General features: G+C 43.1%; 1 protein-coding gene across 1 annotated transcript in view; it reads left to right on the top strand.

The window, feature by feature from the left end:
• Positions 1-2,982: 2,982 nt before the first annotated feature.
• The window catches only part of Nampt (nicotinamide phosphoribosyltransferase), a 41,610-nt gene continuing 30,491 nt past the window's right edge, over positions 2,983-14,101 (top strand). Inside the window, exons 1-4 of the mRNA XM_021201732.2 lie at positions 2,983-3,071; positions 6,552-6,832; positions 10,156-10,231; positions 10,815-10,916. Coding sequence (XP_021057391.1) covers positions 10,860-10,916 — 57 coding nt within the window. The 5' untranslated portion in view covers positions 2,983-3,071; positions 6,552-6,832; positions 10,156-10,231; positions 10,815-10,859. The remainder of the gene's footprint in view (positions 3,072-6,551; positions 6,833-10,155; positions 10,232-10,814; positions 10,917-14,101) is intronic.

Consider the following 14,101-nt stretch of genomic DNA (forward strand, 5'->3'; position numbering starts at 1 on the left):
ATAGGCCTGACCATGCTTTTGTTTTAAGGATTGTGGATTTGGTGACTTAGGATTAGAAACGCAGTTGAGTGCTTTAAGTGGGACTAAATGGACCATCCTTGTAGGAGCATGGAAGACAATGAATGGTGCAAAGGGTGATGTGAACTGTGGGTGCCCGGCTCAAGATGTTTCAGAGGAGAATGTTAGAATGTGGCCCAGAGACTGTTCTTGTGATATATTGGGGAGAATGTGGCTGGTTTTTGTTGTTTTGTTTTGTTTTGTTTTTGCCCTTGTCCAAAAATTCTGCCTTACCCTAAATTGAAGAGTTTTGGCTTAGTTGGATTGGGTCTACAGATTGAGTTCCAGGACAGTCAAGCTTAGGCATTGAAACCATCAAAACCAGAAAGCTGGTGAAAATGAAATTGAATGAGAGGGTGATATTCCAGCTCCAACAAGCAGCAAAGTGTGGTAGCTTCTGCCACGTGGTTCTGGCTTCAGAGTCAAGGATAGGAAAAAAAGGGGTTTATAAAATCTTTCACCATTCCTAAAGCAAGCCACCAAGCAGGGATGACAGGGTTGGCCTTGCATGGAGGCCCAGAAGGGCCACTGTGTGAAGCTGTAAGGTGAAGCCTGGATCACCTAGGAGACGCCAAGTTGTTGATGATGTCAAAGCCGTGGAATATCTGCCAGGGAGAGGTGCTAACAGGAAGTGGAACCAGACCCTGAGAACCAAGTGTGTTGCAGTCAACAAAGCTGAAGGGAGTTGGAGACTTGAAGAGCATTTTGACATCAGACAAGGAGATGCAGAATTCGGAGTTTTCCCAACTAGTTTTGTGTCTTGTTTTGGTCCAGTATTTTCTTACTATGCTCCCTTTCGGAATGGTATTATATATATCCTATGCCATTGCTTGTTGGAATTATGTGATCTGCCTTTTTCATTTTGATTCTACAGAGGATTACAGTTAAGGGACTGCATGAGTCTCAGAAGAGACTTTGAACTTTGGACTTTTAAACAAAGTTCAAGACTTATAGACTATGAGAATTTTTTAAGATGGACTAAATTCACTTTGTATTTTCATACAGCTACAAGCCTATGGAGATCAGGGAATGAAGTGTAGTGATTTGAATAAAAACAGGCCCATAAGGAGTGGCACTCTTAGGAGGTGTGGCCTTGATAGAGTGGGTGTGGCTTTGTTGAGGAGGTGTGTCACTGGGGGCAGACTTTGAGGTCTAGAATCTCAAGCAAGGCCTAGTGTCCCACTGTCATATCTTGCTGCCTGCTGATCAAGATGAAGAACTCTTAGCTACCTCTTCAATACCGTGTCTGTCTGCATGTTATCATGCCTGCATGTCACCATGCTTGTGGACATGAGGATAATAGACTGTACTGGCTGATTTTGTGTGTAAACTTGACACAGGGTAGAGTTATCACAGAGAAAGGAACTTCAGTTGGGGAAATGCCTCCATGAGATCCAGCTGTGGGGCATTTTCTCAATTAGTGATCAAGTTGGGAGGGGCCCTTGTGGGTGGGACCATCTCTAGGCTGGTAGTCTTGGGTTATAAGAAAGCAGGCTGAGCAAGCCAGGGGAGGCAAGCCAGTAAGGAACGTTCTTCCATGGCCTCTGCATCAGCTCCTGCTTCCTGACCTGCTTGAGTTCCAGTCCTGATTTCCTTTAGTGATGAACAATGGTTTGGAGGTGTAAGATGAATAAACCCTTTCCTCCCCAACTTGCTTCTTGGTCATGATGTTTGTGCAGGAATAGGAACTCTGACTAAGACAAATGGACTAAACTGAACTGTAAGGCAGCCCTAACTGTTTTCCTTTATAAGAGTTGCTATGGTCATGGTGTCTCTTCACAGCAATAGAAACCCTAGATAATGGCCTAATCGGCCATCACTGGGAAGAGAGGCCCCTTGGTCTTGCAAACTTTATATGACCCAGCACAAAGGANNGCCTGGGCCAAGTAGTGGGAGTGGGTGGATAGGGGAGCAGGGGTGGGGGGGGTATAGAGAACTTTCGGGATAGCATTTGAAATGTAAATAAAGAAAATAATAATTAAAAAAAATTAAAAAAAAAAAAAGAATTGTGGAAGAAAAAAAAAAGAAACCCTAGCTAAAACAAATATTTTGCTAAATTGGTTGCATTGATTGTTTACATGTCTGCTACTAAAATACTGTATGAAATTTAAGTGCATAATTAATGCTTTCATGTGGTGGCCATAAAAATCTATTGAACAGAAAGAAGCTCTCTCATTAGCTACCTAGTTAATTCAGGTAGAGTGGCTCAGATGTATAATTCTCAGTCCAAAAAACTGAGGCAGAGGTAAGTATTTCTCTATGAGTTCAAAACCAGTCTAGTTTACAAAGCAAGTTCCAGAACATCCAGGGCTGTTACATAGAGAAGCCCTGTCTTTAAGCCTCCCCTGTCAAATAAATAAATGAATGGAGAGAGAGAGAGAGAACTCTAAAGTAGGTGGGCATTTGAAAGCCCAGAAGCAACCAGAGGTGGCGAATTAGGGTGAAGTGAAGGAGTGAGAGATTAACCTGGGACTAAATCTCTTTTGCTGAGCCTAGGAGAAAAAGAAAGTGTGCGGGGTCTTTGGGATTCAGCAGTTCCACTGCAGTGACATCTGTGGAAGGTAGCTTCTATGAAGGCTTCCATCAGCCCCTGTCTGCAATGCCTCGGCCTCTGTGGCAGAAGGAAGGGAGAGATGGAAAATCACCCTCTAGCTGGTAATGTTCCTCCCACACATCATCATGGGCCACATTTCTTGGCTAAAGCCGCTCACAAGGATCATAACTAGGTTGAGCAGAGTGTGACCGTAGGAGAGGGACTGTGTATCTAAGTGTGCAAAGGAATAAAAAAGGGATGTCAGGTCTGAGTAAACAGTCCCAGGTGCCACGGGGCCATCTTTATTGATTCAGTAAACATTTACCAACCCTCTAATATGTATCTGGTACTGCACTTTCCTCTGGGAGCAGATCTGTATGTAGGGTATGCCTCTGCTCTCATAGATATTTGATAGCCTTAGTTTTTCTTAAACTATAGGCTGCTACATCATCTTCCAAAAGAAGGGGATGGATGGTCTGAGGTAAGGATTTGAGGAGAAGGGTTTTGGTTTTTTTGTTTGTTTGTTTTAATAATTGCTGAGCAAAATGTGGAAAGAAGTTGGGGTGAGGGGTAGGGCAGATACCAGATTTCCAGATGATATAATGTGTCTGCTTTGGATGGCTAGCTCAAGCCTATGTGATGTTCTCTATTAATATATAACAGCCTGCCTACTTTAAAATGCTCTACAGTAAAGTCTAAAGATCAGAGGGCTTTGAGAAAAACCAGAAAGAGGCGATCTCTATAATATAAAAGATTGAGTCCAAGGTAGGTGGTGTTATGTGTTGAATATAAATGTGCCCATAGGCTTATGTGTTAAAGGTATCATCCACAGCTGCTGGGACCATGTTGGGAGGTCCTGGAAACTATGAAATGGGGCTTATGTAGAGGAGACAAGTCACTACCAGTGGTTTTTAAAAATCACTATCTTGTATCTTGTGCCCAGTCCATCCCTCCTGCCTCTCTCTGCTTCCTATCTTCCATATGGGATAAGCTTTGTTTTACCTTGCCCTTCAACCATGATGAAGGCCAAGAAACACGGAGTGAAGCAAGTGACTACGAACTGAAAACTCTCAAACAATGAGCCAAGTTGGTGCTCTCATCAGGTGGTTTCTTTGAGGCATTTGCTCCATGATATAGCTGTAGCAATGAATTACTAGTATGCGTACATTATATATTCATTGCTGTTGTTATCATAAACTTTAGGGAGTCCCACATTGGGTGCCATATATTACTAGGGAATCTGGGGCTCCCTTTTGTAGATCCTTAGTCTCATTTATAAAACCCAGAATCAAAAGTAAAGTTTGAAAACAACATAACTGAGTTTGAGGGGGGAGGGAACACCACCACCAACAGGACAGGAAAGCTGAAAATCTCAGCAGTTGGAGGCCAGAGACGAAAAAAAGAAAAAGAAATTCCTGCCTTATGTAAGCATCCTAATAGTGAAAGTGTAGGGGTAGCTTCACAGAAAGAGCGAGAAGGACCATGGTATCACAGAGAGCATGCCCATGTTTTGGAAAAAGAAGAAAAAAAGGTTCAGCTTTTCTGACTAACTCATAAAAATCAGACTTTGCAGAGCTGCTTGAGGTGACTGCCAGCCCCTGCACACAGGGCAGCATTTCTAGGGAAGATACATACAGTATCTTCTTAGCCTGGATTTAGGTGGATCAGCCTTTCTGGGGTAGGGTGGGATGGTCTCTTGGCCAGGAGATTGGCAGGTCCTGTTAGACTAATTCTTATGAAAAGAGACTGTCATGGGTAAAATTTTGGGTTTTGGAGCAGTTCAGAATGTCATGTCTCCATCCAGGTCCAGAGGTAGACTCCATTCTTTTGACCAGGAGGAAATAGTTTCAATGAAGCCCTAATATCCATACTCAGTGGTCTCCAAGGCTGCTGAACACTGTGACTTCTACTGCCAAGTCAGCTCACAATCGATTGGAATTAGTTTAGGAAAGGAATTTGGAAAAGTTTAAAGTCTGACCATGCAATGAACGCTTAAGCACCACTCTGTCCAGAGCTAAAGAGACCTGAATACTGAGGGTCTTAGAAAGAGACAAAAGTAAAGACTTACAAAGCTTCACATGAAAATAAGTAATCTATTAGGATTTGAATTAGAGGCACTCATGGTATATGGTGCCAAGGAGTTCCTCTACATTTTGTCCATACTGTAATCAGACTTATATAGAGCTAAGCTTAAGCATGATGCAATAATTAATGTAATGGTGGAAATTACATGGTAATCCAGTATTCACATTCTTCGTGTTGTTGCAACTAGACACTTTTTAGCAACATCTACACTGAGAATAAGCAGCTTAATGCAGAACAGAAATATTTAAAAACATGTACTCTTTCAAGAAAGGAACCAGTTCAAAGCTCTGAACAGGAAGATGTGGTTGTTAAAGGAACTGTGAAATTATAAAGAAGCCAAACATCTGCAATGGGGCGTTAGGACTATGTCTTGAGGACATCTCAGGAATGGGGAATCATCTCAACCTGAGCTCCAGGGTATAGAAATGTAAAATCATTTTTAAAAATCCCACTTGAGAGGGGAGCACCACTGGGGACCCTACTTACTTCTCACCTAGGAAGTCATTTTCCCTGGATTCCCTACACCTTGCATAGTTAGCCAGGTGTTTGGAGGCTGCTGCTACCGTGGTCAAAGGACACCATCTGCAGTAGAGCATGGGGCAGACCTTGGTGGTGTCTGCTTGATGCTGGTTTTATAGGTGTGCAGAATGCAACAATCGCAGGGTCCAGAGGCTTCCACCAAGGCAAGCCTGAGAAGTCAGTCAATCCCCTTTGGTTGGGATCCCACAGGGAGTCCTGTGAGGAAGACATGTGAAACTGTAAGGGTAAAACTGGAGACATAATAGAGAGATGCTAGGTACATGGGACATTTCCATGAAAAGTTGCAGGCACAGAGCACAGCCAGCCCAAGAAAGAAACCTGTGGGCCACAATAAGAATGGCTGTCCAAGCTCAATTAGTAAAAACAAGACAACAACAAAAAAAAACAAAAAAAACATTATATAGATGGTCGTGTCGTGTCACTACTATCCTTGATATTTGCTATTGTAAGTTATTTTATTTTTAATATTATATTCATGGATAAATCGTTTTATGAAATTATGAGGAACAATGAGTTATTTTGCATATATATATCACGTGAAATTTCTTGTAAATCAGGATAAAGAATGTCATACTATTAATATTTAAATATAATTGCTTTGATTAACTGTGCTTACATAAGTTAATTAAAGCATATGGTTGGAATGGCTGTTTTTTTTTTAGAAAGGTTTAAATTGTGTTAGATAAATTGTGGCATATATAGTTATGACATGTTTGACACTGTTTCCTCTTAGGTCACTGACAAACATAAAGAGTGATTTCAGGACTCTTACCTGTTCACTTACAAGGAAACAAAACAAAATGTGTCTTCAGAGACTTTCAAGGCAAGATTAGGTATGAAACCCAAGTGAGAATTACATCTGATAACAGAGGTAGGCTAAGATAGGTACCTAACAATCAACTGAACAAACAAACAAATTGTAATCAATCTATACAATCTGTTCTATATAGTCTGTAGGCCTTCAGTCTTATAGGAAGAACCAAGGAATATCTGACACATGGCCTATACTTTTGGTTACCTTGGGTACAGATGTGGTCAAAACTTAGCCTTCATTAGACTTACAATAAAGATATAGTCTACATTTAATGTACATGTCAAACTGTATAAATAGGTATGTTTATAAACATGGACTGATAAAAGCTAAGGTTTTTAATCTTGTGCTATTTAGTAAAATTTATTCCACACTCCGAAAATTGCTCTCCAAGCCTCAGAGTTTCCATCCTGTCTGCACGCAGCCCCAATGGTCAGACATGAAGGATTTGACTGGTGTCCTGCTGTGTTTCCGATTTGCTTCGTTTCCATCCCTCAGCCTTGTGTTCCCATTTCTCCTTTGCAGAGCGCGAATGCTTACTCTGTGCCGCTGTATCCTGAAAGCTAAAATTTTGTTCTGAACTCTGCAGAGAGCTTGGACTTGAAGTTTTGAGATATTAAGGATTCTTGAAGATGGACTAAATGCATTTTATACATCAGATGGTGATGAGTCTTCGACCAGAAGTAGAACATTATGGTTTGAACAGGAAGTGCCCTCACTGGCTCTTGTGTTGAGAGATTGTCAGCTGATGGTAATTTTTGGTGAGATGAGAGAAATGTTATGATTTGGACGCTTGCTAGAAGAAGGTAACCAGGACATGTTCTTGGGACTATACCTTGTCTCCATCCCCTCCCTCTCCTCACCACCCCCATTTTTGACTTCCATGAAGTGAGAACCTTTCCTCTATCACTCATTCTGCCATGATTCCCTTCCCTACTCCAAGTCCAAAAGACACGACACTGAGTGATATGGATCAAACTCTGAAACTATGAGCCAAATAGATGTTTCCTCTTTTAAAACCATTTCTCTAAGGTATTTCCCCATTGCCAAATATCTAACACATGTGGTAAGAATCAATAGCAAGTCAGATGGGGCAAATTGGGGTCTGTGGCAAAGGCCCTGAGAACCAGAGCCAAAATACAGAGAGGGGAATGAGTGAGACCAAGCAAGGATTTAGTGATCAAAGCCCAGACCACTGAAGTTTATGGTTTCACTGGTGGGAAATCTTTTATCTGGGAAAGTAGAGACCATAGAAACTGATTAAATGAACATTATCCAGGCCTTAATCGTTCCTCAGAAGTTGGTCCTGCAGCGAGGGGTTATATTTACATGCAATTTTATGTTAATCTTACAAGCAAGCTGAGCTTGCTTGGGATCATGAAGTACCTCTGATTCTGTCTCCCTCCACTGCAGACCCCAACTACTTTATGGCTGCTATGTAAAAGAGTTCAAGCGAATAGAAGGTCGGCCTGAGAAACCCTTAGTGCTTCAGTGTACAGCGTGGTGTCTGTGAGAGGTACTGGCACATTCCTTTTGGGTTGACCGAATTAGGAGTAGTTTCTTGTATCCTGATCTCTATTTAATAGCAGGAATAGTCACTCTTTCGGTATTGGGATATTATAAATATTCAAGAATATCTTATAAGTTCGGGGCAAAATGGTTTTCATTGCCTAATCATGCAAACTAAGCTGGAAACAATGAGACATAAAAATGAATTCATAAAATCCCAGGACAAGAGAAGAGGAGACAGAATTCAGAATCATTTCAAAACGGAAGGTGTTCTTAGTTAAGTTTTAGACATAGAATTTATGATTCACAAATTTTAGTGTAGAATCTAGTGAATCTAATTCCATTAACCTCGGCCTGTGCAGCGGTTAATCTGCTTTTTTTTCACCATGTTTTTACCTTTTCTAGATTCTCATATAGTATGCATAGAACATGTAATCTGTCAGGTTCAGTTTCTTCAAGAATATCCTTGACATGTCAAATATAAGGTAGGGAACATTAATCCTAAGTAAAAACTCCCAAAGAAAACCATAGTCTATGCGCAAGTTATATTTTTTCTAATATCCCTTAAAATAATTATTAAAATTAAGAATATCTCTCTAGATACCACTAATAGGCATCTGCTAGAGCATAAGTGATGAACATATCTCACTAAGGAAAGTATTAAATTAAAAAGACCTTGGCATCCTCTAATAATCCTAACAAGTTTATTTTCTCAGCCATTGATTTGGACTTTAGAATCTTAGACAAGTAACTATCGGCAAAATTTATAAGTAACGATGACAACTGAACCCCATATAATATTGTAATGTGTTACATAACTCATTGTTCCTCATAATTTTATAAAATCATGATTTATCCATGAATATATTAAAAATAAAATAACTTACAATATCAAATATCAAGGATAGTAGTGACATGACCACCTATATAATTTTTTTTTAATTGAACTTGGACAGCCATTCTTATTGTGGCCCATAAGGTGACTGACTGACTGACTGACCTGTAGATGATAGTGATCCAGAGCTCTGAAAGAGTAGACAGGACCTACGTGAATCCGGTTATTTATTATTTGTGATGTGGTAATCCATGAGAAACAGTTTGTTAGATCTTTGACGCACTACTAAAGGTGCTAACTACGTTCTTCTTTCAAGTTATCTTTCAGTAGATATTATTTGTGAATGAAATCTTGGTTTTATATCTGGTGAATCATTTCATATCGCAGTTCTAAATCCCAATTCATTCAAAACCAGCCTGGTTTAAAGATAATAGTTGTGCGAGAACATGACAAATTCTACCTTTGGCAATGCAGTTTTCTATTGGTAACATGATTTGTGTGTTAAGTCAGCTTTCATCCCTTCGACACAATACCTGATAAAATCAACTCTGAAGGAGGAAAAATGTTGATTCTGGCTCAGTTTCAGTTCACAGTTGCTCGGCCCTGTTGCTTTGTGCTTGTGGCATGACACATCTCATCTGAAGAGAAAGAGAAGGGAATGAGATGTGTTGCAATTATTGAACTACCTCTACTCGGACCCCCAACTCTTAAAAGCTTATCTGCTTCCTTCTTGTCAGTTGCGGGGGAGGGGCTTTTAAGAACTCTAAGAACTTCAATAGGTACCTTTTCCTCTAAAGATTGCCATGGGATTAAGCCAGTAATATTCCTGCAGACCCTATTCTTGAACTTATCTAGCAATGTCAGTATGCTCACAATGTTAGCATTTTTTACATTTTGGGCTTTTTCATTTTTATACATGGAAAAAAACCTCAAAGATTGCAAGATCAAATTTTGTTTTTAGAAAACGCTACTGTGAACAAAGACTACTTTGTAATTAGAATCTTAAATTTTTTTTTTCTGCATAAAACAGCCTAAAATAGTGATCAATTGTAGATGAATGGAGGCTGTAGCTGAGCTCTCAGATCCTTTGAAAGCTGTTTGACTTGTCCTGGAGAAAAATCTCAACAGTCTTTTGTGTCTTAAGGGGAAGGTTAAATTCAACCCTCTCAGACAGTGAAGGGACAGGACCAAACTGAATCTAACACTGTTGAGAAGTAAAAGGCAAAAAGAACGTACTAACTTGATGTAGCCTGTGCCAGTTTAGTTATACCAATTTTCCCCTGCTACTTGTATTCTATAAAAACAAAACAACAAAACCTAAATCTTAGAATTCTTAAACGCTATTAAACATGCAAAGGGAATTTTAGTTCTATGCAAAACAAAATTTGCAACTCTGTGTGTGAAAACCGAACAAGAGGACAGGCTCATGGAAGATTGATGACGTCATTAGACGTCACTTTGCTTATTTGGGAGGTTACTAGCTCTTTCCCCCACGATTTAACGATTGAAAGAAGAAAAAAAAAAAAACACAGATCCAGATCCACTGTATAAGACTTGGCTGTATGCCTTTTACTTCCCCACAATCTTAGATTCAATTTGGTCTTGTCCCTACATTGTCTGAGAGGGTTGAATTTAACCTTCCCCTAAGACGCAAAGGCTTTTCTCCAGGAAAAGTCAAACAGCCTTCCAAGGATCAAAGAGCTCGGCTACAGACAGAGCGGGGAGAAAAGCAAGTCCACGCGCCAGGGCAACTTCAGACCTCAAGCAGCTCCTCTGATTTTAAAGGAAAATCTAGAGGATCAGGATCCACAAGACGGATGGGGACCAAAGATTGCATCCGTCGTCCAAGCGGGAGACAAAGGTAATTCAGCGTGTGCGGGAACGGGGAGACGACAGTGGGTGGCTCCTTGGCCTTAGCTGGTGGCGTGACTCCAACAAGACTCTCAGGACGAGCAGGGACTGGGTAGGACAAGAGGAAGGTCCGGGTTGGGGCGGGCAAAGAGGTGGCCGGCAGGAGGGGCGAGGCTGGGAACGCCAAGCCACGCCCCTGCAGCAAGCCACGCCCCTCAGAGGCAGGCGCCCAGGTCACGCGCTGGGGTGACGGTCGGCTTTAGGCCCGGGGCGGGTGCCGCTGAGGCAGAGCGCGTGCCTCACGTCCTCCTCAGTCTCCTCCCCCCCCCCCGCCCCTGCGCTGCGCACGCGCAGCCGTGCCCCGCCCCTTGTCCCCGGGATGGGCGGGGCGCGGAGCCGCGGGGAAAGCCGCCGGAGCGCGCTGGGCAGGGGAGTGCGCTAGCCTCCGCCGCCGCGTCACGGACCTGCCCGCCCTCCCGGCCCCTCCCCGCGCTCCGTTCCCTGCTCTCCCGCCCCCCTGCGAGCGAGCGAGCGAGCGAGCGGTGACTTAAGCAACGGAGCGCAGCGAAGCCCATTTTTCTCCTTGCTCGCAGCCGCGCCGGGCAGCTCGTGGCGCGGCGCCTCCGCTCCGGCCCGAGATGAATGCTGCGGCAGAAGCCGAGTTCAACATCCTGCTGGCCACCGACTCGTACAAGGTGGAGTTGCGATGAGGGGCTGGGGGGGGGGGTCTCCGGGCCCCGGGCGGCGGGAGCCGGGGCGGCGGGATGGGGCAGGTGGAGGAGCCGCAACGCGGTGGCTGAAGGATGGAGGCGCGGGCCGGAGGCGGGGCCTGCGTCGCGGCGGGGGCGCGGCCGGAGGCTCGGCGGGATGGGCGCACGCTGCAGCTACCGTAGCCGCCGGCGGCCTTGGCTCTGAGACAGGGAGGACTGGATGAGACCACGGGACGATCGGGCCGGTTAGGTAACAGCCCCTGGCTCGGCAGGTACGGTCCTGCCCCGGGGAGCTCGGGGAGAGGTCCTGGCGGTGTGCCCCTCACCCAACCAGTGGGTCCCAGCGCGGAGGATAAACCCGGCCCCGGGAGCCGCGTCTGATAAAGCTGTCCCACTCGGTGGGGTTGTGTTTCCAACTCCCTGGCACCTAGGGATCATTCACGTGCCTGGTCCCCTAGTTGCAGAGGCCAGTGTGCTCTGGCTCTCCAGGATCAACTACGTGATTTCTGTGAAATGGAAAGTGAAAACACCAAGAGGTGAAGGAACTGGAGTTCTAACCCTGGAGAACTTGTGGGGAGAGTAAAATGGCACATGGCTTTAAGGTGCCTATTGAGTTGACTCTTGCACTAATTCCATTTGAAATGCACCTTAGCCAAGAGAGGCGTGATGAAGAAATACCTCCCCCCACACCCACCTTGTGAAATGAACTGTACTGATCTTGAGCTAAGTTTGTTAGCCAAGACGCTTAAAAGGTAACATGTCAGACTAGTAGGACCCTCACTAGAACAGATTACATTTTTGCTTTCAAGTTTAGTATTGAACACCGCGATGGTTTTGAGTGTAGCGATTTAGGCGTAGTACTCTCGTGGGGTTTTTTGTTTTGGTTCTTTGCTTTTCACTTTTTTAACCCTGTAATCTGAATGTCTCAGAGTCCCATTTTGCTTATATACTAGTTTGTCCATTTTTTGTAAACTATTGTAAGTAATTTTTCATTTTAAAAGATCCAAGATTTACCAACAGGTGGTCTTTCACATGGAATTTCATCTTTACTTCATTTTAGTTTTTCCAGGCAGAGTTTCTGTGTAGCAACCCTGGCTGTCCTAGAACTGGCCTTGTAGATCAGGCTGGCCTTGAACTCAGAGATCTGTCTGCCTCTGCCTCCTGAGTCCTGGAATTAAAGGTATGTGCCTCCACATTCTACTTCAGATGGGATTTTAAAGTGGGATTTTAAAGTGGAAATCAACCTTTGCAATATCATTACCATTTCTGCTGTGGTACCAGAGGCTCTAAAATCTCTGCATGATTTGGTTCAGTTGAGGTGTTTGGGATATTCTTAGTGATTTTAGAAAAGCTTCATCTTGTAAAAGTAAAATACCAGTAAATATCCCAAGGTAATTTTCAGGTATTTTACTGTGTTATGTATAAACGATTGAACGTAAAGGGAGATATAAACAGACATAACAGGCCAGGCTTAGGAGGGGACATAATTATTTTAATCCCAACACTCAGAAACCAGAGAGGCAGGCTTCTGTGAGTCCAGGCTAATACGCTCTACATAGCAGATAAGGAGCAGCTGGAACTACGTGGTTGTCAGAAAGCAGTAGCTCCTCTAGCCGCTGTGAGTACCAAGTGTGAAACTGCTGCAGGTTGCAGTGGTGGTTTGGAGATGCATCTAGTTAATAAGTAATCCTGAAGCTTTCTAGTGTCCTAGCAAGTCCTGCTTATCTGCGTGAATTCTATGTGCATATGATAAATTTTATTCCTGACCAGTGGTCTCATGGGTATAATATTAAAAGTATTTATCCTTTACTTTTTGTCTTTTTAATCCTAGGTAGAGAGGTAGCAAGAATGCTAAGCACGAGATTACAAGTAATGAAAATTCTTTTATTTAGCAATTATATATTCTTGTTAGATCTCAAAAAGTTACGGCTGCTTAGGAGAGAGTAGCTGGAGGATGAAGAGATTTCTTCTAAAATTAAAGGGAAAATGGTTTCCTAAACTCCACAGAGCAGAGAAGGTGGTGGCCAAGCATATAGCAACATGTGGGATACATTTTCACAGTGTCCTTAAGAAAGGGCAGGACACACGGGGCCAGTGCAGGAGCATTTGAAGCACACTTCCATTTCTGGGATCTCGTATTTCATTATGTGTAATAAGGAGCTGAGAACGCGGGCAAATGCAGCTCTTCAGTTTCATCTTGAGTTCATTTTCCAAATAAAAAGGGCCTGCTCTTACGGCTTCAATCATTTGTATTTTCAGAATCGCTTAGGGCACATTTCCTACCCAGTTTTAGTGACATTGCACTAACCCAGCTAGGGAAGATGGGCGTGAACCACTCCAGCCATTGCGGTGGTTGGATTGCATTCAGGACTTTCCTGTAAAGGAGACATGGTTTTTCTTTTGAGCTTACCTCTGGGATAATCAGTTAATCAGTTTCCAAATAACCAGAAAGCAGTCAAAGATGATTTTCTTTTGGATTCCACAAAACTGTATACTTTTTTTTTCCTTTATAAGTGCCTACAGCAGAGAATAGTTTTAACATTTTTTCAACATTTTATCTCTAGCAGATTAGCAGAAGACACTGTCATTGTGCTATGGCTGGAAAAGACAGAATACACAAAAGTAGTCCTTCAGCAATGTTCAGGTCTCATCACACCACTGAGAAATGTGCCACCAGGGTACCTTGCTTCTTTCTCAGGCTTCCTAGGCCGAGATGTAGGGCCCAGCACTCTGCTGTCATTCCTTAATACGGAGTCAAGGAACCCAGAGAGAACAACAGCGTGTTACAATCCAGGGTGGAGAAAGGTTGGTTTTAGGGACACTTCCAAGAGCTGCCTACTTCCTTGTGGCAGTGAAACCGTCAGACATTGTGTTCTCCAATGACTAAGGAACACAGGAAGTTGAGAATTATTGCAGAATCGATTTGGAGAGATGAGAATCATATGACCAGGTTGGTTCTGACTGGAACTTCCAATCTTTTCCTTTCACTGGTTCCCATTTTTTATAATCTCCTCTTTCGTGCTTCTGAGTAAACACTACAGGCTTGGGAACATGGGCCCATGGCACCAGCACTTACCAATGAGGAGGGGCAGTGCTAGGACTCAGTGGGTTTTTTTGTTTTGTTTTGTTTTGTTTCTCGTGTCTATAAAGACATGTGTGTAGCAGTCATT

This window comes from Mus pahari, chromosome 7 (genome assembly GCF_900095145.1).
Source record: "Mus pahari chromosome 7, PAHARI_EIJ_v1.1, whole genome shotgun sequence".
NCBI lineage: Eukaryota > Metazoa > Chordata > Mammalia > Rodentia > Muridae > Mus > Mus pahari.